General features: G+C 48.0%; 5 protein-coding genes across 5 annotated transcripts; 2 read left to right on the top strand and 3 right to left on the bottom strand.

Moving 5' to 3' along the window:
* Positions 1-3450: 3450 nt before the first annotated feature.
* Positions 3451-5191, top strand: PtA15_6A786 (uncharacterized protein; the record flags this gene model as incomplete). Its single annotated transcript, XM_053170526.1, has 9 exons — positions 3451-3480; positions 3560-3754; positions 3839-4128; positions 4221-4365; positions 4452-4571; positions 4657-4742; positions 4819-4886; positions 4995-5012; positions 5094-5191. 9 exons carry the CDS (start codon positions 3451-3453, stop codon positions 5189-5191), a joined length of 1050 nt encoding a protein of 349 aa, XP_053021709.1.
* A 2060-nt stretch (positions 5192-7251) lies between these two features.
* Positions 7252-8309, bottom strand: PtA15_6A785 (uncharacterized protein; the record flags this gene model as incomplete). The annotated part of the gene is made up of 8 exons (XM_053170525.1): positions 7252-7270; positions 7371-7432; positions 7527-7647; positions 7750-7759; positions 7880-7952; positions 8049-8081; positions 8171-8230; positions 8307-8309. The coding sequence occupies 8 exons, from the start codon at positions 8307-8309 to the stop codon at positions 7252-7254; spliced, it is 381 nt and encodes a 126-aa protein (XP_053021708.1).
* A 681-nt stretch (positions 8310-8990) lies between these two features.
* PtA15_6A784 (uncharacterized protein) lies at positions 8991-9455 on the bottom strand (the record flags this gene model as incomplete). Its single annotated transcript, XM_053170524.1, has 2 exons — positions 8991-9178; positions 9407-9455. The coding sequence occupies 2 exons, from the start codon at positions 9453-9455 to the stop codon at positions 8991-8993; spliced, it is 237 nt and encodes a 78-aa protein (XP_053021707.1).
* A 2171-nt stretch (positions 9456-11626) lies between these two features.
* Positions 11627-14561, top strand: PtA15_6A783 (uncharacterized protein; the record flags this gene model as incomplete). Its single annotated transcript, XM_053170523.1, has 6 exons — positions 11627-11661; positions 11722-11827; positions 11900-12163; positions 12248-12280; positions 12370-14081; positions 14171-14561. 6 exons carry the CDS (start codon positions 11627-11629, stop codon positions 14559-14561), a joined length of 2541 nt encoding a protein of 846 aa, XP_053021706.1.
* Positions 14562-15546: 985 nt separating this feature from the next.
* Positions 15547-16323, bottom strand: PtA15_6A782 (uncharacterized protein; the record flags this gene model as incomplete). The annotated part of the gene is made up of 3 exons (XM_053170522.1): positions 15547-15809; positions 15881-15954; positions 16022-16323. The coding sequence occupies 3 exons, from the start codon at positions 16321-16323 to the stop codon at positions 15547-15549; spliced, it is 639 nt and encodes a 212-aa protein (XP_053021705.1).
* Between the last annotated feature and the right edge of the window lie 4693 nt (positions 16324-21016).

Raw genomic sequence — 21016 nt, 5'->3', positions numbered from 1 at the left:
GCCTCTTGAGGCGGAGAACAAAACAAGGAAGCCCTCAAAGAGGGCTAAGCTGCTAGTTTTTGAGAGGGAAAAATGCTCTCACTACAAGAGACTCAAGGGTCTCAGGGAAAAGGCGCAGGAACTGATGGTATTTTGATTATCCAGATTAGCAGACTTTGTAGCTATTACAACTGAGGGAAAAGTTGTGGGCAGAAGGTGAACAAGCATATTCATCTGGAGGGAGGAAAAAATAGTGACAGATGTGTGAAAGGGAGAGAAATGGACCCTGGGCAGTTGGAGTCTCAACACCGGCCATGAGCCCAGCCACCGAGTCAAAAAGGTTGGCCATTCAAGCGCCTCTGTCTGGAACAAAAAGTTGTTGTCTCTTTCTGATTGTTGATTACTAGTTGAGTCCCACCTTGACATTCACACCCGGTCTCAAAAGAATCCGTGAAAGAAGAAGAAGAAAAAATTGAGGTTGTAGACACCAGGCGGGAAATTGTTGCACTTCCTACAGAGTGCCACACCGTAATTCCATCAGACTCAGGTACTGATGTGATGCTAGAGTTGACCATAACTCTTGTGTAAATTTCCACAGTATTGCAAGTGTAACTGTAGCCTAATCTATGATCAACTGCTCTGCTGATCAAATATTCAATTAGTGATCAGTTGAAGGGGACCCAGCCTTTAAGACATGAGAATGGCAATTTCTGAGCATTGATAAGATCAGTTCTGGACCAAATTGTGTAAGAGACACCTCTTCTTGATTTGTGATTGAACCAGCAGATACACACAAATTACTCCTCTGCCATGCAAAGTAATCCCGGAATGCAGAATTAGGCAAAGTTGTGGATGAATCCAGCTTGTGTTTATTGATCATTTGGCTCTTCTGTTGGCTGGTTTAAATCATCACCAATATTGGAGGGCTTATTCTCAAATCTCACTTAAGCTTTGGAATTTTTAGTTAGAAGTCTGCAGATGCAGGCGGCTATTCCACCACAAACTGATTCTTAAAAGACTGTGTACGCCTCCAATGTGTGAAAATCTGTGACTCTGTGTGAGCACCGCGCTCCACACGGGTGTCACAACACTATCACAGGACGACCTCAGAGCCGCACACTTAGTCCGCGACTCCCACCACCCTCCTAGCTCAGTAGAGAGCCACGACTGATTCTTTCCACTGAGCTAGGTAAGCTCCATCTCCTTTCATCCTACCTCTCATCATTCTTAGTTGTACATAGTAGAGAACCACAACTGATTCTTTCTACTGAGCTAGCATTGCAATACAATTGTTGGTCCTAGAATCCAGGTTCTCTCCAAGACATTCCGGTATTGTATACGGACTACGCTGAGAATAGTAGTACTCAGTGAAAGGCTTGACTGAGCCTTTAAACTCTGTTGTAGGCAGGCGGCTCTGACAAACTTATTGTAAACATTATGTGCCCAAGTCATGACATGTCACAGGTGACATTTAAGTAAGTTGGTTTGGGGGCTTGCAGCAACCGGCTCCAAAAACCAGCGTGCAGCTGTGTGGTGGATGTCCACCTTGATGTTTGCGCGAACATCAGGGTGGACATCAGGCAGCATTCATCAACCATTCAACTCCCCTCCTCCACGCACACTGGAACCACTGTTTGAGACAAATCTTGTGCAATACCACCGGCTCTCCCTGAGCCTGGCAGCCCACCATGGTTTGGTCCTGCGGGCATCAGTTTGGTTTCAGCACACACATATTACTACATTTTCACTGACAAATGTAGTAATATGTTTGCAAGGCAGATCAGCTGCATCAGTTTGCTGATTTCCCAATCTTTCAGAACTTGAGCAAAACAGATTGGAGAGTTGCATTTGTCTTTGAATCTCCTGATCATGACAGACGCTGCTCAGATACTCTGCTTATGCCACACATAACAGATGAGATTTACGGTAAATGAAGAAGTTGATTGGGTGTGCTGTCACTGTGTATGGCAAGGGTGTGATCATATTGAAGGAACTGTTGGCTTGGATTACAAGTGGCTTGGATAATGCAACAAATATTTTCTGGTGTGGATGTACAATGACTTTCTTCTACCTTTCCTCCCCCATCTTCTAGTCCTTTGGTTGGTTCAATCAAAATCAAATCTAACCAATAATGGTTAGATAAAACATCACCATGAGTTCAACAGGAGATGAACTCCCTTCAGGTATCATTTACACATCACGAGCAGTTAAATTCTGGAACAGTTACCGTAAGAAATCACAGTATGGCACTCTGTGGGAAGTGCAACAGATTCCCCCCTGGCGAGAGATTGATCAAAAAAAGACAAATAACACTCACCGTAACACTGTGAGGATCTCAAGGTATAAGAGACAAATTTTAAAAGAGGGAGTACAACAGTGCCTCCCAAAACTTTCCCTTTATGCACCAGTAAGTGGGCCACACCTCTGTAATCAGCAGGATGGCTAGTCCTCTTAGCCTATTTGGGTTAGCAGATATTCACCGTTTAGAGTGGTCAAAAGGGAAAAATCGGAGTCTACCTATACCAAAAAACACCCCACAGTGTTACAACAAAGTGACACAGATCTTTCCAATGTCAGTCAATTATGCTCTAAGCTGAGCTACCGGTCAAAAAAATGTGGCCGTCAGGTCAAATTGCCGGCTTGTGAGGTTTGTTGTATAGGCTTTTATCTTTGAGAGCTAGAGATTATGGGCTCATAACCTATTGTGACTCAGAAGGTCAAGACTCTGTAGATTGCTCCTAGAACCACTCCACAGCTCAGGTTTATGCGGGATGAGGAGTATGGTTTGTGCTGCGGCAAGTCTAGGAGATGCGTGTGACATCTATGTCACAACAGCTTCCCCCCAAGTTTTCTCTTTTTTCAATATTTTTTTGAAAATAGTGACTTCTTGAAGACTTGTCCAACTTTTACAGTTCTCTCTCCCACCTCAATTAAATCTTAATTAAAAACACACCTCCTTTGCCTGTAAGCGGCCAAGCATCTCTAATTTTGGATATTTTTTGTGGTGCAAGGGCGATGGATTCCCAAAATTCTGAATAGACAGTTAGATTCAGAAAAATACAAGCTCCCAACCATCAAGACCAAAAAAACTGGGTAAACACTAGTATAGTCCGCAGGTGGTGATGACATTGTCCACCACCAAACTTTGCAGATTCTCTCAGGCCGAATGCCCTGATTAGTCGTCCTCTCCCTGCGGGAGAGATCTCGATGCTATGGGGGACAAGGACTTTGATGAGTTCGGGGTTTGTCAAGCCCGGAGTTTGGTTGGTCGGTATGGGGTTAGAGAGAGGACTGACTGTCAGTAGCGACAGGTGCTCGCTATGGCTTTAGAGAGCACACCTGCAGTCCTTCAAGTACGAGCACAGCCCCGCCCACGACCCAGCACCACCCCACCCTCCTCTCCTTTCAGCCAACCTCAACAACCCACTCCACCGACACTGTCCATACCAACCAACACTCCAACAACTCACCATGGCCAGGGACAGACTCGCTGCGATGAGAGTAAGCCCGTGTCCACCCTCCGAACAGCGTGTCTGCCAATGCATGTGTTCCTAACAAACACTTGTTTCCCCACTCCCAGGCAAACCAGAACACCGCCTACACTCCGCAACCTGCACCGCCTGCGATGGCCACGCCTGCCTCCAACCGCAAACCTGCCCCACGGAACATATCTCCTCCTGGCAGCCACGACGGCCACTCGCCGAAAGAGTCTGGAAATATCGACAGCTATGAAATGAAAGAAAAGTATCTGGACATGTCCTCGTTTATGGATGAAGTCCGTCCCCCATCACTCAAAGCCAAAAACCAGCAACCGCTTACTCACCTTTTCTCCCCCTCAAACCAAACCCCCACCCTGCAGGTCTCCTCGCTCAACGATGGGATCCGGACAGTGAATGAAAATGTAGATAGAGTCAAAGAGTTCCACAATCGTTTATTATCCGAATTAGACGACTCACAACACCAGTCGATTTCCAACCAATTAGCCGCCCTCACCTCCGAAACCTCTCGGTTGACCCGCAACTTGAAGAACCGAATCCACTCTCTCCAATCGTCTATCTCCAACAATCAAGGCATCAACAACGGTGATGCCAATGTTCGCGCTACCCAGGTCGGCGCACTCAAGAAACGCTTCATGGATTCCATTATGAGGTATGGTCGTGACCCTTAGATCAATGCCGTTCATCGACTCTTTCCCTCCACGTATTAACATACTTGGCCTTCATGTTTGATCTACACCAAAGATATCAATCCGTCGAACAAGAAAGTCGACAGAAGTACAAAGCCAGAATGGAACGACAGTACCGAATTGTCAAGCCGGATGCAACACCAGAAGAGATTCGACAAGCAGTTGACAGCGATGATGGCGGACAGATCTTCTCACAGGCCGTATGTTATCTCCCCCTTCCAGGATCCATGGGGCTTCGTCACCCAGACCCTGATTCCAAGAACCTTTTTCCCTCCCCTCTTATTAGTTGATGACCTCGAATCGATACGGAGACGCGCGAGCCGCGTTCAATGAAGTCAAGGAACGGCACGAAGATGTCAAGCGAATCGAGAGGACAATCACTGAGCTGATGGAAATGTTCAACGACGTCAGTCCACATCATCTCAACATCTCGTCGTCCAATCCTTGCTGACCATTGATGCATCTTTTTGTGCTCCCTCCCGATTGTGCAGTTGGCAACAATGGTCGAGGAGCAAGACCAACTGGTCCAGAACGTCGAGAACAACGCTGCAGAGATCCAGCGTGATGTCGAACAAGCGTTGAGTCATCTTAAAGTCCTGTCCCAGTCTTTCCCGTGCATACTCATCTCCGGTTCGGCTTGTTCATCCGTTTAGCGGTCAACACATAACAAAAGCTCGCGACTCAGCTGCTTCCGCTCGACGCAAACGATGGATCTGTTTCTGTAAGAATATGCTCTCATCTCTATTCCTCATCAGACCATGCGCAGAAACTAATCCACACCATTCTCCTTTTTACTCTCCTTCCTTTTTCTCACGTTCGTCCGTCACAGTTGTGATTATCTTGATTTGTAAATTTTTCATTGTCTTGGCTTTCCCCCTAGTCACTCCACACGCCCATCCCTTACTGATGTCCGTATGATTTTTTACAGTGGCTATTGTTGCTGCGATCATCGCCATTGTGGTCGTCACCCAGCGCAAAAACGACGCGGCCGCGAGCACGGCTACGACCCCAGCCCGAGCAGCATAAACCTCTCGGCCTTTGTTCTCTCTCACAAACCCTTTGTGTCAGACAGGAGCAGGTTATCAGTTCTCTTTGTTCTCCTTGACGAAACAGAAAACGAACTCTCAAGCGCCTCAAATACCTCAACCTATACCTCCCCCCTTTGATTTCTTTGCGACGAATCTGACGACGGATCTAGATTTGATTCTTTTGTTGTTGTTTTCTAAGTTATTTCTCCCCTTATTCCGTGAATCTTACGTACATCTCTCCCTGCTCGCTCGACATCTTGACCCAGATATCCCCCTCCCCCGAATCGCCAGATTCCTCCTTCCCGTTTATCCACGTTGCAACTGCCGCTCCCTCTTTTCCAATCCGACATCCTCTACTATTTCTCTTCATCATTAAAGATCAATAGTATCTATGAATGATGTTGATTAATGAACACAACTGTGTACTTTCAGTTTCACCACGACCTGTCATCATCGTCCTCATAATATTATGTTCCTTAGCTTATTTATTAATCTCTTTTGGCTGCTCCGTTGAACTCCTCCTCATCCCACTATCTCCATTTCTGAAACAGCATCTCGTTCCCTCTTCCCTTTTCTTCCCTTGTTGGCATCTATCTTTGTCTTTGTTTGTTTTGGTTTTGTCAACGATAAGTTTTTCCTCCCTCTTTTCTGTAACGAAATATTCAAAGCTTCACGTTGGCTTCTTTTCTTGACAGCTCCAGGGTTACCAACCAAGTTGCACCCCAGGATCAGCCGCTTTGCATATATAACACAGCACATCTCGGTATGGTCCCTGGCGCAACCTGAAAAGGTCTTTGTATAGTCCATACAACGCTTCCCTGCCATCCGGTGGTCGATTAGCTCAGTTGGTTAGAGCGCCGTACTAATATCACTTGATTAAAGCGCCGTATTCATCTGAAGAAGGCCACCCGCTTCGTGTGGTTCATGCGGATGTCATGGGTTCGACCCCCATATTGACCAATGTTTTTGGCGGCCTGTGACAAGTGAGCATGCTGGAAACTAAACTCATGCTGACTCTTCTGCCCAGTGCAAAACGAAACGGGAGGAAGAAGGAAAATTGCTTTTCTGGTGACTCTTTAAAAAAGCATCAGGTCTCAATCGGAGGCGCGAGAACGTCGCAGCGAAGCGACGGTGATGAGAGTTGAACTAGATAGGAAGTTGTCTTTGGAGGATTGGATTAAATCGGTGTTGCACGGTCTATTTTTTAGGGGAGTGAGGAAGGGTGGTGATCAAGAGTTCTTCACTCAGAGAGCGAACTCACAAACCCTGGACAAAGTCGTGGTGTGGGAGCTTGTGGGAGGGCTTTGGGGATCCGGAGTAGGGAGAGCTGCCGACCAGGAAAGCTCCGCCTTTCCGGCCCGCGTTTTGCTTTGAATCGAGAGATCCAGAGCAAAGTCGCCGACGGCTCAGGGTTCACGGACTGGACCTAACTTAAAACAGTCCCCCCTTCGGAGGGCCCTGGCATAAGTCTCTTAAACACATGTCCGCGTGCATGTGCAAAGAGATTTTCACCCCACATCAGTCAGGTTTTTTATGATGTTGTCATGGGCCCTGGACCCTAGGATTCGATGCGCATACTCATAGGTCATATTTAACTTCTCCGCATGTAAACAACGAAGAAAATCGGACTTATTCATAAACTTCAACTGAGTTTGGCGACTGAAATCTTCATTTTGCTTTGCTCTAGAGAGCATTTCTTGATGAAAAAGTTTAAACGGTCAAGGTGATTGGATAGCTTGACCTAGATAAAAGAGTCTGCAAGTATACACTGTTACCAGTCAATATGATTGGATTGCTTGGGACTCGAGGGGCAAACTCGCCCAACTAAATATCAATTCCTAAAAGATAATGATTGATTCCAGTGAACAAATCCATCGGAAATTGATACAAAACCACAATGTCCGGTTATATAAAGATCTGAGAGATAACATATAGAATCAACATATCAAAGACAGCAAAATGTGCCTTTGTTTTTGTTGTGATAATTGTCCAACTAGTTAAATAGTCATCAACGTGAAAATTGGTTGACTTGTGACATCTGTGGAAAACGCGCGGCTTTCATTTAGGTGCATCGATGCTAAAAGTTTGGGTACAACCACCACGGAATCAGTACTTGAGTTGTGCTCTATAGACAACGCAACAAGAGGTGAAAAAGTCTTGTGGAAAAAGTTACTCACAAATCCCAGTTGTCAATAACCATGGAATCTGCACCTGACTTCCCGCCAAGCGCACGAAACATCTATTTTAACGAGGTTGGGGCGGATAAAGATTGTCAGGATAACTCAGTATTATGGCAGGAAGGAAGGAACTGTCGAAGATCAAACATCACTTACAGCACGCGTGACATATATCATGGAACAGCCTTCTTCGATGGTGAGTTTGCGGTCATTTTCGTCGAAAGTGCAAACATCTACGACTGTGCCTTCGGCACGGGTGTTACCCTTGTTGGCAAAGCTGTGAAGGTTTTCAGGGTCCGGACTCCACATCAGCGATTATTATATTGATGTATGAGTCAAACTACGACTGAAAGACCCACATCCTATGACCACAGTTTACGGGGTTGCTTCTGATCACAAAGAAAAACGGGAATAGAGAGCAAAATTGTAAGTTTCTCCCCAGACAGACGATATATCTTGATAGGTGACCCACCCGGTAACCCAACCAGATTGTAACCCTGGTTCTATACCTTCGATTGAATTCAGTCCAGCCCACAAACAGGCCCCCATCTTTTCCTTGGGGTACCCAATTCCTGGACAAGCCTACGAAGTGGGGTGTGGGGTGTTAGTAAAGCGAAAGGCTCTCCATTAATTAAAAAAAGTGAGGTGTGAAACTAAAGCAGAGAACAGAAAACTCACGCCGCCCTGCGGGACCACCCGTAACTTCTTGCTCTACAAGTTGGAAATTGTCCAAGGATTAGAAGCTTTCCATGGTTTGACACTAATTTGGTAATTGTTCATCAATCCCAAACTATGCTTACCGGTAGGTTGCGAAATCGGCCACTATGGATCTTTCCGGCGGGATTGTCATTTCGTTTCATCTGTGCAAAGTTCGATTAAAATCGTCAAGACCCCCTACATTTTGGTATCCAGTAAATGCATGTCCTGGTTACTTACCATTTTGACTGTCATTTTACGCGAACCGGCCGGCAACTTTTGCCGCCATTTGCTGCAAACTGTCTCCGCCGAGCTCTCAGCTGTGTAGAGACATAATGCGATGCCTAAAACCAAGAGGAGTCTCGAAGAGGTTTGAAAGAACATGATTCAATATGAAGATTTCGATCAAGTTAAAATAGCTAAACGGTTTTAATGGCTTTGGCGCTTCAGATATAGGATTCCTTGGAAACTTGTAGTACTGTGGGATGAGGATGGAGGCTCAAGAATGGTGGCCAGTCCTCTTCTATTTATGCTCGACAAACTCTCGGGCAAGACACGCTGAAGAGCAGTGAGGCCAAGGATGATGTCGTTCGGATAGCATGCTACTACATACAACCTCACCCCTCCATGAAGACATTTTTCGAGCAGTGCTGAACGCCGAAGACTCGCCACGATAGGTAGTCCATTGAGTGCAACCTGAGGCTGTACCCATACATGCACAGATGGGCCGATGGAGGAGTCGGCTCTCGGGTTCAAGCTCTGTTAAATGAAGGGCTCGAATACATCGGCGGGCTCAACGCCAGCTGATCGTCGACATCTCCGGCAAAAAGGTTCTTGACTTGTTGCCCAGGGTGACGGTGGAGGTGTACAACATGTCTCTTCAAACACGTGCTTTGCGAGTATGACTGTAAGGCTGAATAATGTTCAACCGAACCGACAACGATGTCCGAGTCCGAACAGGTCCGAACTAGCCACCCGGGCAACGCGGGCAACGCGGGCAACGCGGGCAGAGACCACCGCACGTGGGGCTGTAACGTGAGGCTGTAATGGGGCGTTGCAAGCCAACTCGGGCGGTGAAAAGCTCAAGCGCATTACGCCGCCCGTGAAGCCCGCTGGGGTCCATTCACCGCCGGTGAGTGTACCAGGGTAGCGAGAGACGGGGGCGGCGGCGGCGTACATATTGGAGGACTTCCCGCCGATCTGGAAACCCAGATTTTCCCAGATTTTGCAGGGAAATCTAGGCAGATCTAGGATTTGGGACAATCGAGCCCAGATTTCCCCGCAAAATCTAGAAAAATCTGAGTTCCCAGATTGACGGGAAGTCCTCCATTTACGTCAACTTGGCGCGTGTCGCGGCAGAAATCTGCGCGCCTCGCCGCCCCGGTTCATGGGGCTACACCACCGGCGCGATCGTACGGCCCTGACATCGTTGTCACCAAGATGTCAGTGCGACACCCTGTGACACCAGGGGGATGTTAGGAGATGGTTGGCATAGGTTGGCATCAGCTTGATGCCCCGGTTGATGTCGGTCAGACGCGAACGTCGCCCCAACAGGAATGTCAACAGGTCCTGGTAATTTCTGAGAAGCACCCCCGCGACGCCCGCTTGCAAGGGCGTTGAGTCTGCTGGTGCGCTGGCGCACAGAGCAGCATTTCATATCTGACTCCGCAGCTGATACCCAGTACACCACGGCGCCATTTAGTCGCGCGGCGGGAGTCCTGCTGTCAATACACTTTTTGCTGCTTGGATCTGGTGATGACCGCGGGCCCCGCGGCCAACGTCCGGGTAATCCCAGCTTGAAGCCCAACATCAGGGTAGAATTAATGGCCTAGCTGTTGTAGCCCAGAGGGCTACGCAAGATTCTCATCAATATACATGTACAATTGTCTGTTTTCACCCTCACTTAAGTTGTACAATCCTCCAAATGGTGGAGTACATCCTTCCTTGAGTTGAATTTTCTTTTCAAATTGAGGTCAAACAGGTGGTAGTGATTGCAAACCAGCTATTGTGAAAACATCAGCAAAAGAGAAAATAGAAGGAGGTAACAACAACAGATATTCTTGACTAAAATATAAATTATTAGTGATAGAAGTGATATTAAGGGTTTGTGTAGATAGAGAAAAACAATAATTACAATGAGAAGGGGAAAAAATAGTTGTCCATTGGCACCACCAAACCAAGCTTGATTGGCCTGGAGCCAAAGGCAGACAAAGGATTACATCAACTGAGGATAGAGAAACAAAATTAAGAGAGAAATCAGATAATCAATGGTGATTCAAAAAATCCAAAGAGTCTATGCTGCCAATCCAGCACTGTTTGATGTTGCCAGAGACAGCTGGAGATCTATCAAAGCTTCTACAAGAAAAAGGGATGATTAAAGAGGTTATTTTTAGCTGCTTTATTCTTACAAGGTCCTGTTTAATAAACAAATTGCCAGTGCCCAAATCCACCAAAGCCATAGCAACAACAGAAGGGAGGCCAGGACAATACACTTGTATAGAAGAATCTGGCAGGGGAAGATGTTGGAAGGGAGAGAGAATTTAAGGAGACAAAAGGGGAGGAAAAGGAAGTACACTTGCCATTATCAAGTGGTGCACCTGTTTTATCACAGCCAAACATTAACATATCTGTGAAAGAGCCAGGCCCAATATGATCCAAAGAAAAAGGAGTAGGACTGGGTTTGGTTGTCACCACATTGATTTGAGTGAGTTGAGTGGTTGGAGGGACAGACTGAGAAATTTTGGGGAAAAGGGTGATCTTATCTTTCATTTGAACCACCACATTCTGGCAGGCAGGATGGGTGGATGGGGGAGAGAGAGATGACAAGAGAGAGAGATACAGCCATACAGATCTGGACTGTAGGGCACAACAGTGGCAGATGAGGAAAGGGTGGTTGGTACTGTATGTGGGATTGATCTAGGATGTGTAAAGACCCTAGTGTATTTCTAGGAATAGGGTTCCCCGGTGGACCCACCAAAAATCTGGATTTTTTGGGCCAGATCTGGGTCTGGGAGGTGTTCCCAGATCGATGGGAAGTCCTCCATTGGCTGTGCACGTCTGTATCTTCCATATCTTCCGCCTGACGGGGTGGAATCTTGATAAGGATGGCTAATGGGTGGGCTTTCCAATGGGCCACCTGCGGGCTCCAATTGCGCCAATCATTTTTTTTGAGCCTCTGGGGTTCTAGACCATTTACTTAGATGAGAGGCCTGTTCAAGAAATAGCTCAAACCCCTTGTTTGGATGTTGCCGGGCTGCCCATTAGCCATCCTTAAATCTTGATTATTTTTGCCAAAATAAATATTTTGTTGTTTGTCCCGGGCAGGGGCAAGCTGTTTCGGAATTACAGTAAGGGTAGCATGTTTTTAAACATTACACTGCGTAATATGACGCTGCCCAACACGGCCCCCGGTTTTCCAAGGTGTCAAAAGCGTGTCACACTTTGCAGAAGTGTGGAACCCCCTGTTTTGACCCCCGGGTGAATCGGGTGGTTTGAGCCAAGGTGGTGGAGCACTCCTTCCCCAAACGCCAGCTGATTTCAAATACCTAGGATGGACTAGGATGGACTGGGCACGACCAGAGCCAGCGCTGATACGGTAAGCGAACATATTCCATCGAGACTCGCAAAGGCCGGCACACTGAGATTTGTCTTGAAGCTCGACATGGCGCGAACTTCTCGCGGACCCGTCGATCTCCCTCAACCAGCTCAAGCGGACAGCCTTCCGAGGGAAGATCACCATCCTCAGATCAGTCTACTGGAGGGTCAGTCGGTTTCGGGTCGCTCGTGTCTGGCTTTCCGCGCGGCTAACATCAACTGTCTTCCACCATCAACAGATTTTCCTTGGACAGCTACCCACACCACCACCTCAACCCAAGCTATCCAATCCCAGCAGCTGGACGTTCGGCTTGGAAAGATCTAGAGCAGATTGGGAAATCCTTCGCAAGAAATTCCTAAGAGCCCCAGATGGGCTATGGTTAGAGGATTCGATCCCAGATCATCAGATTCGGGCCCATCAAGCCCTCTCCACTCAGCCCCCATCTGCCGATTCTCAACTCACAGATCTTGGCGTAAATAACCCGCTGAGTCAACACGAGGATGTATGTCATCTGGCCCCTATTCCTCTCCCTCTCCCTGTATTTGGTATTCACTGATTGTCTGACAGAACCACATCTTCCGTACAGAACCCTTGGCATGTGTGGCTACGCGACCTCGAGGTCAGTAAAACTTGCCCATCCAAATACATCACCTACCTTGTCCTCTGAAGATCGTCTGCTTTCCGTCCGTCCTTGTATTGGCACTCTAGTTACGCAAAACAATCAAGCAAGATGTCATTCGAACCTTTCCCGAACTCAGCTACTTTCGACAATCGCGCACACAAGTCATGCTCGTCAACATCCTTCACGTCTACTGTAAACTTCATCAAGATCTTGGATACCGACAAGGAATGCATGAGATCCTCGGGCTCCTATTGGAAACACTCGACTTGGATTCATTAGAACCTCCTCGTGAAGAAAACCCCGACTTGATACATCAAGTCCTATCCAGAGATCACCTAGAACATGATGCCTTCAGCCTCTTCTCACTGCTCATGCGGCCGATGAAAAGTTGGTACGACCCTAACCTGTCCATACCGCTCCAAGATCTTCCTAACAGCCAGACCACACCATTGACGTCGGTCGGCTTCGTGCCATCTCAACTTGCTATGATCCATCCAGCCGCCCCCAACACCACCTCTGCTGATGATTCGCTAGTCCATCCCATCGTTGATAAATGTGCCTCAATCTTCCACGTCTATCTTAAGCATGCCGATCCAGAACTGTGGGCTCACCTCGAAAAGCTGGACATCGAGCCCCAGCTGTGGGGGATCCGGTGGTTGAGGCTGCTGTTCACGAGAGAGTTCACTTATCAAGAGAGCTTATTACTGTGGGACGGCATCTTCGCGCAAGACGGAAATTCACTACGATTAGCAGGCTTTGTCTGCATTGCCATGTTGCTGCGAATACGCGATGGTCTTCTAGAATCAGACTACAGTGGCGCATTACAGCTGATACTCAGGTTCCCTCGGCCGGCAGATGGGGATTCGAAGATCGACTTATTACTCTACCAAGCTATCTTACTTGACCAATTCCCGACCCCCGAGACAGTTCTGTCAATCACCCGGCAAAATCTCGATTTGCAGCTGTTTGCGGGCGAACATTCCTCGGCTTCAGAATCAGATTCTTGGTTTAGCATGAGACGCAAACCCGCCCCAGCATCATCAACGCTCACTCAACCTCGAGACATATCAAGTCGCAATCAGCAACCTACACCGCTTCAGCAATCATCTGATCCGATCAATGCTAGCAAAGCTAACCCGCCCAGCGCTTCACAACACGCACCAATCGGCCCCAAGAAGGCGCAATCGTTATCGAAAAGTAAGAGCTTCTTGGGTGCACTAGTCGATCTGCGGAAGAGCTACTCTCCAACCATCCCGCTGGACAGCCTTCTAGTCTCAGAGTCACCAGCATCGTCTACGGCCGCTCCCCTCCAATCACCGCTAAATTTGATGAACACTTTCAGCCCAACGATCGCCAAACAGAACTCCAGCCTTGGTTTCAAATCCCAACATACCCAGTGTCTGGCCAACCAAGAAGTTGGCCAAGCGCTCGGTTTATGTGTCGATGCACTCGAGCAAAACCTGTTCAAAGTGTCTTATCAGCCGGTGGATTCTAGCCAAGGCCTCGCATTAGGCGCTCTCAAACATATCCGGGATGTGATGCTGTCAGGCTTCAGCTCGAGTTTCGACTCGAACGTGATGAGTCCATTGATCGAGTATCAGTCTGCTACCACCCATCTCGCCTCCGATCATCAACCGCTCCTCGACCACTCCGTCTCCGACTCTTCCTTGCTCACATCCAGTCCTTCTCCTGCCACCGATTGCCCCTCTCGATCCACGACCATCGACTCGCCCGAATTGACCTTCAATCAATCTACCTCCGAAGGCAGTCTGGACTCGATCCCATTCACACACTCTAGGTTCGCATCTCCCCAGACCCTTTACTTAATCTTTTCCTTCCCACCGACTCAACCTTTTTGCTGTTTTCTTTTGTCGGGTGTGCTTATAGCTCGACGGTGTTGCCCACAGAGTCGCCCTCATCATGGGTGTCCATGGACGACGAGGGAAGACAAAGACGGACGGCAGGGAAGAAGAAAGAAGCGGATGACGGTGTGGAGGCGAAAGAAGGGGAAGGGAGCGGATCGGTGGACAAGAATAAGCCGGAGGTCCAGCCCCTCTCGCCGTCGATCTTCGGCACCAAGCTGTGGATCCACGCCAACAACCCATCCTCGAACCCCCTCGCCTCCCACCACCACCACCATCATCATCCCTTCTCTAGTTCTCTGAGTCGTAGCAAGAGTCGCGCCGTCGATCTTCTTCCTATTTCCGGTCTCCCCTCTGAAGACGAACGCTTCGAAAGCTTGATGTTGGTCGAAAGTCGCCATCTCTCGTTCAAATAATCTCCACCCTCCCTTGTTTTTGGTTTTCTTGTGGCATTTTATTCTCATCTCCACTCGTTCTCCAGTGTGTTCTTTTGCTTACTCTGACCCCCACACTATCTTTTTCTTACCCTCTTTTATTCTATCGAGTCCTTGCTGATCACCTCATTGTAATACTCCATTGTATGTTTGTTTAGAATTATTATTATTGTTGTTGTTCTTCCCATCGTCATCCTTCGCATTGCATTTTCGGTTCATTCCAGTCGTCGTTGCGTCACTCATCGTTATTTGTTTATTTTCTCGATGTGTTTTTTTTGTTTGTCTCGGTTCGGAGGAAAGATGATGATGAATGCAATAGAGATTTATCCACCAATCTGCAGGGGATGCGAGATCATCGACGTATACTTGCATTCAGAAAAATGTGTGCTTAATTGAGGTCAAGGGGGTTACTCAGGGTACACCGTCTGTGCTTGTCTTCTCACAAAAAAACGTTTTTCTGTTTCTTTGTGATGCGATCTTTTCATTCGTTGCAAGAAGTAACAAAATAATTGCTTTCACCTCTGCAAGGAAAAAAGTCATTTTGTTCTGGTGGGCCTTTACTTATGGTATTTTGTCAAGCCATACCCACGATGTTACTCAAGGAAACAATTGTTGCACGCGGATAGTCTGCGTGGACTTTGCAAAATTGGGTCGTCACATACAAGTAGCCTCACTGGCGTTTCGGCTTGACAATGCATGAGAAAAGCTCCGGACAGACAATTATTGGCACCGATCAACAAGAGGAATATTTCCAACTGTTTCAGGCGAGTAGGAATTTACAAGCATTGCGTATTTAAGAAAACACCGAGTTGCGTTTGAACAGGTTTGTAGTACAAAATATGAGATAATTGACTGGATCGCAAGAAGGCAAATGTTGAACCTGTAGCAATGTTAAACGCGTTGTAGGACATCTTCAAAGGAGGATAGATAATGAATGTGATCCATCTTCTGCTACGCGCTGAGACATTTACAAGAACCAAACGGAAGCAACGAGAGCGGCCGCTCCAGTGACGGCGGTGAGGGAAGAGGCGACTAGGCTGGCTGACGATTTATCGGCGTTGGCAGCGGCGGTGTCGTTCTTGGCAGTGCTCATGACATTGGTGGAGGCGCTCGTGTTAGATGAGCCGGAAGGGGCTTTGCTTCCAATGATCGGGGCAGGTCCACTCGATGACGGGGGGTTGCTCGCAGCAAGTGCCGAGTTGGGGGTGACCAGAGGGGTGGCGGTGCCGGCTGGGAAGTGAAACAAAGTGCAATGTTCAAGGTCTGGTGCACATGTCTGGTTAGACAATTATGCAACTCACATCCGCCAGTGATTGAGAAGTATGTAGAGAAGATCGGGTGGGTAGCATTGGCTTTCGCAATGAATCGGACGGCGCTGGAGGAAAGCGGTAAAATGAGTCAGCTATGCGTGTAGAGGAGGAGATGCTTGATTTACGACTTACTACTTCTCGGTTGGGGAAAGACCGGCAATGGGCTGGAAGGTGATCGCAGTAGCAACGGAAGGGTTGCTGACTCCACCGAGGTTCTGGACGGCTACCAAGTTGGAGGCGCTGCCCATGACCAAGTCAATAGTGGTCTCGCCCATGGTGGTCGTTGAGGGCAGGCTGGCATCGTCTTGCCATTTGATTTGACAGGACTGGAGAACAGCGCAAGTGCTGCCCTGGACGGGGAAGATGGGTGATAGGGCGCCTTGAACGGTGTTCAGGATGGCGAGGGCAATCAGGCTGCTGGTGAATGGAGTCATTGTGTCGCCGTTAAAACGCTGGTGGAGGTGAATCGCTGAAGGGTTTTAGTCACGTGCGAGAAAGGAACGTGGATTGATTGGAGAGTTATTCGAGATGAATATAAAAGGTAATAGAATCTGGCTAGTGTTTGTGGGCTCAAGGATCGTATGTCTCCAACGAGTGAGCAGTAACGAGGCTTTTGAATTATCGCTGCAGCGGCCCTCCCTGAGTCCCTGCCGATCAGCTGGGCCATGGCATCAGTCGTTGAGCCATATCTGGCTCATGCACATGTTCCCAGGGCTCAACTTGACCGATTAACCTGGAAAAGCTCTGCATTCAGACAAGGCAGTTTTCGGCGACCGTGGCTTGAGCGGAAGCACTGACACCCGACTCATGGCCCCTCCAAGCGGCACTAGCTGTATATCTCCAAATTGCCACTACGTAAACGATTTAGTCGACGGTCTCTTTCAAACGGCCGCCAGGAAAGGGCCAAATGGCTGCTTAGAAGTGCTTTTCATACTGGGCACTAGCACCAAAGCAGCAGTCAGCTGTACCCCCGATGAAGGGCATCCTGAGGTCGATGCGTCAATCCGAGGTTTGTATCGGAATCTAGGCTTAAGGCCGACGGGGACAAGCCAGCTCTTGGCCGGAGGACACGGCCCAAATTGGCATCGATTCCCACTAATCAACCAAGGGTGTAATTCTTTTGAATTCGTCTTCGCGGTCGGTTAGTCTGTGCCACCGCCACCAAGAAAACTGAGGCTAGAGCGAGCTAAGCCACTTGTGGTGAGCGGGTCTGGGCGCGAACCTAACAAAGTCCCTCGAGACTTCGGGCCCCCGGGGGGTAGGCTGAACTCGCGAAGCGAGCCTCCGTCAGGAGGGGCTTACACCATATCGACCCAAGCTCGCGTGGCTAGAATGAAATTTTCACACCACTTTTCCTTTTTTTAATTCCACTGATCACGTATTGCTCAAATTTTGCTCCTATTTTACTTCCTTCAAGACCCAACATGCTGAGCAAAATTTTGGTATTTTTTTTCTATCTTTTTCCATACCAGTATTTTACTACAATTAAAATAAGAAAAATGCAATGTATAGAGTCACCAAGAATCTTAGCCAATTCTGTAATTTCTTTCATTTCCGCAGCGCACAGACCCTCAGAATTATGTGATCTTGGTTTCACATTTAGATTGCTAGATGACCGGTATGTATATATGCTTGTGCGCTTGGACCTGCTTAGATATTCACGGACCCCCTCTGTAAACAAAGTCCAATGGATTTCAAGTTTGTATTTAATGGGGAAATTTATTTGGAGAGGAAGGATCATCATGATTGAGCACAGCTTTGGTGGAGAGGATGGCAAGAAGCAGGGCTATCACCCAAGGTAATTTATTCCACAAAATGTTACAGAAGCAAGGAATTATAAAGGTTTGAAAATTCCTGCCACCTAAATTTAAAATCTAGCCCCCGCAAAACGGGTCAATAACGCGCAAGTACCTCCTGCCAAGGGCTATCAGAGGCTTGCTTTGCAAGACCAGACGCCCGCAGCAGCGAGGGACTTGGGTTAAGTTTGGTCTGGGCGGCAGCCCAGTCTCACCAGAGAGGCTTATGCACCAAGACACAAAGTTTGCGTGAGCCGTACGTGATATACACACCATTATTTCTCTCCTGGTTTCTACTCCACTTTGGATTTTTTTTTCTTTTTTGGTTTTTCTGACAGGTTACCATCTACTTGATTTTTCAGTATTTTTTTATTGGCTTCACTTTGCGCACGGAGGGAAACTCGTTGCGCACGGGAATTTCCGTTGACTCAATGTCACGTGAAGTTGGGCCCCCCTTGAGCTCAACTAGGCCTCCAGGCAGGAGCGGGAGCGAGCAGCAGAGCTGTCCACGCCAGTGGAGGCCTATACTGTAAGTCGGGATTCCCGCGTGATGAGTTTTTTGATTTCGCAGGAAAACCCTCTTTTTTGACTTCCTCCTCCTGTACCCGCTTCCTTGATCATATCCACCTAATTTCCTTAGCAGACAATGAAGGCCTGCTTCTTGTCTTTCTTTTGGTGTTATGTATCCTGTTGTACTGGTCCTCACAGATTTTATAATGATTTTTGAATACTGCCTGTTTTCAGCTCCCAAGGACTTGTTTTGGTGTGCGCGGGGTGCTCAAACCGCTCGTTGGAGCAAAAAAAAGTTCAAAGTGTGATTTTATAAAAATCATTATAAAATCACAAGATTGTGTACTTATTCTGAGTTTGGGTGGGATGAACAGGAAGATGCAGCTCTTCCACAAACCCTGCCCAAACATCCTCAAATGTTTAAGGAAAGTGAGCAACTTGAGGATGAAGTTTCCTCCCACCAAAAGGTGGGAAACTCATCACGCGGGTTTGCCGACCTAAGGCGCAAGTCCCCCCTGCAGGGGGGTTCGCTTCGCGAACCAACCAGCCAGCCAAATGGCTGGCGCACCCCGCAGCAGGGGACTTGTGTTAAGTTCGGGCCCCCCTCCGTGCGCGCCACCAGCTCATCCAGGAGGAAACAATCCCCTCGATGACCGGAATAGACCGGTCATCAAGAGGACACATCCCTCTCAATGACCGGAATAGACCAGTCATTGAGAGGCTACATCCCTCTCAATGACCGGCACAGATTGGTCATTGAGAGGCTACATCCCTCTTGATGGCCGGCATAGATTGGTCATTGAGAGGCTACATCCCTCCCGATGACTGGAGTAGATCTGTACCGGTCATCAAGGGGGATGTGTCCTCTCGATGACCAGAATGCCTGTCATTGAGAGAGATGTCTCCTCTTGATGACCGGTCTGTGCCGGTCATTGAGGGGATTGTTTCCTCCGGATGGCCGGAGTGTCTCAACCCGGCCACCTGTCACCGCACGGCACCCCCTAACTTAACACAAGTCCCGCGTTTCAGAGGGCAAGCATCTAAGCCTAAAGCGCCTGGGCAGCGCGGGCGCCTGGGCAGCGCGGGCGCCCTCTGAAAGAGGAACTTGTGAATTATCCCCACTTTTTGGCTGTGTCAGTTCAACACATTTGGCTGGGAGCTTTTTTCAATTCCCTCTTATTCCCACCTCACTGCACCTTTCCTCTCACCGCAGAGGAATGTTAAAGACCTGAATATTCTCTTTAAAATGGTGCTGGTTTCATGGCTTCAATGTCCATAACCAACTGACAAGAAATTTTTGAAATATGAAGTTTTTGAAGAAGGCCCCTGAGGGGATAAACATCCTTGCAGATCCATTATTCACATTGACAGTTGGATCTTCAAGAAAAACATCTGAGTATGATTATGTATTTTCCAGGTATTTTACTGCTTTGAGCATGTATTTCCCACCACCCTCCAGTTTTAAGAAATGCAATGGAAATGACCAGCTTACTTAGAGATGGCCGCGGGTACCCCCCTGCTGGTGCGGGTGTTCAGTTTTGCTAAAAAAACGGCAGGTAACCGGGTACCCGCCTGCCTGAATGTTGTGTAAACAGTTTCAACCCCATCATTGAGTCTTGGGACCCCATCATTGGGTCTCAGAACCCATTTAATGCATCTTCAGACCCAATCAATGGGTCTCATGACCCAATCAATTGGTCTTGGGACCCAATCATTGAGTCTCAGGACCCAATCATTGAGTCTCAGGACCCAATCATTGGGTCTCAGAACCCAATCATTGGATCTCAGGACCCAATTGTACCCGCAGGCCGCGGGTACTTGCCTCTTGCACCCGGGGACCCGCTCCGCGGGTGCGGGTACTCGGGTGCAAAGTGCCATCCCTAAACACAAATGAATAATAATGGAAGCGCTTGATCACCTCATCCTCCAAAAAGGCGGGGCTGGCCTAACTTAAAGCAAGCCCCCCCTGGTGGGAGGAGCTGTGGCTGGCTGCAAAGCGGCCCCTCCTGCAGGGAGGGACTTGTGTGTAATGTCAAAATGTTGGCTGGGAAACAAATGGCCAATGGCTGGAGGGAAAATATTAAGCCTCAGCCAGCCTCCCCCTCAGCTCCTGCGGACCTACCCCAGAGCCAAATGACACTTCTGGACCTCAGCTTTCATTTGGCGCTGGTCTCATCTCCTCAATCCCAACTGTTTTCCTGCTACTAGTATTTCAAAAATAAATAAAAAGTTGAAGAAATGTAAAACAAGGACACACAACGCTCATGGCTTGTGGATCTTGGATTCACAAACCCACAGATATCTGCAGATCTTGCACCTGTAGCCACCCAATTGTAACATTTTCTTGCAGATATGATATTCACTCTTGCAGATTTGCAGAAAAACCAAGAATGGATCTTCAGAGCAATGAAACATCCTACATGATTCCTTTGACCATCAAAACAGATTCCTTCCATAAGTTTTTGAGTGTTTCCCTCAGAAAGTTGGGTGAGGGTGCGCATCAGTACTGCCCTGAAATCTGTTTATTCAGTTTTCTTTGTAAATATTTGGTTTATTTTTAAACAACTTTCTAGTGATTTTGGGACTGAATATCCTTCCTTTCCCTGCCATCCTGCAGACATTATCCATAAGCCTCTCCTGCGGAGAGCCGTCTGGGCGGGGTCCCCCGGACCCTCCGTTTGAGAGGCTTAGTTAAGCTAGGGGCCAGCCAAGTACTTGAACAATCCAACGGTCACCCAACAGCTCAAGCAAGATTAGCCCCGGAACCAGCTCTGTTATGCCTGTCTGGTCACCTTCAACAACCATCAGTAAATCAACCCCT

This window comes from Puccinia triticina, chromosome 6A (assembly GCF_026914185.1).
Source record: "Puccinia triticina chromosome 6A, complete sequence".
NCBI lineage: Eukaryota > Fungi > Basidiomycota > Pucciniomycetes > Pucciniales > Pucciniaceae > Puccinia > Puccinia triticina.
The sequence above is the reverse complement of the archived record's forward strand: the minus strand, read 5'-3'. Positions and strand labels throughout refer to the sequence as shown.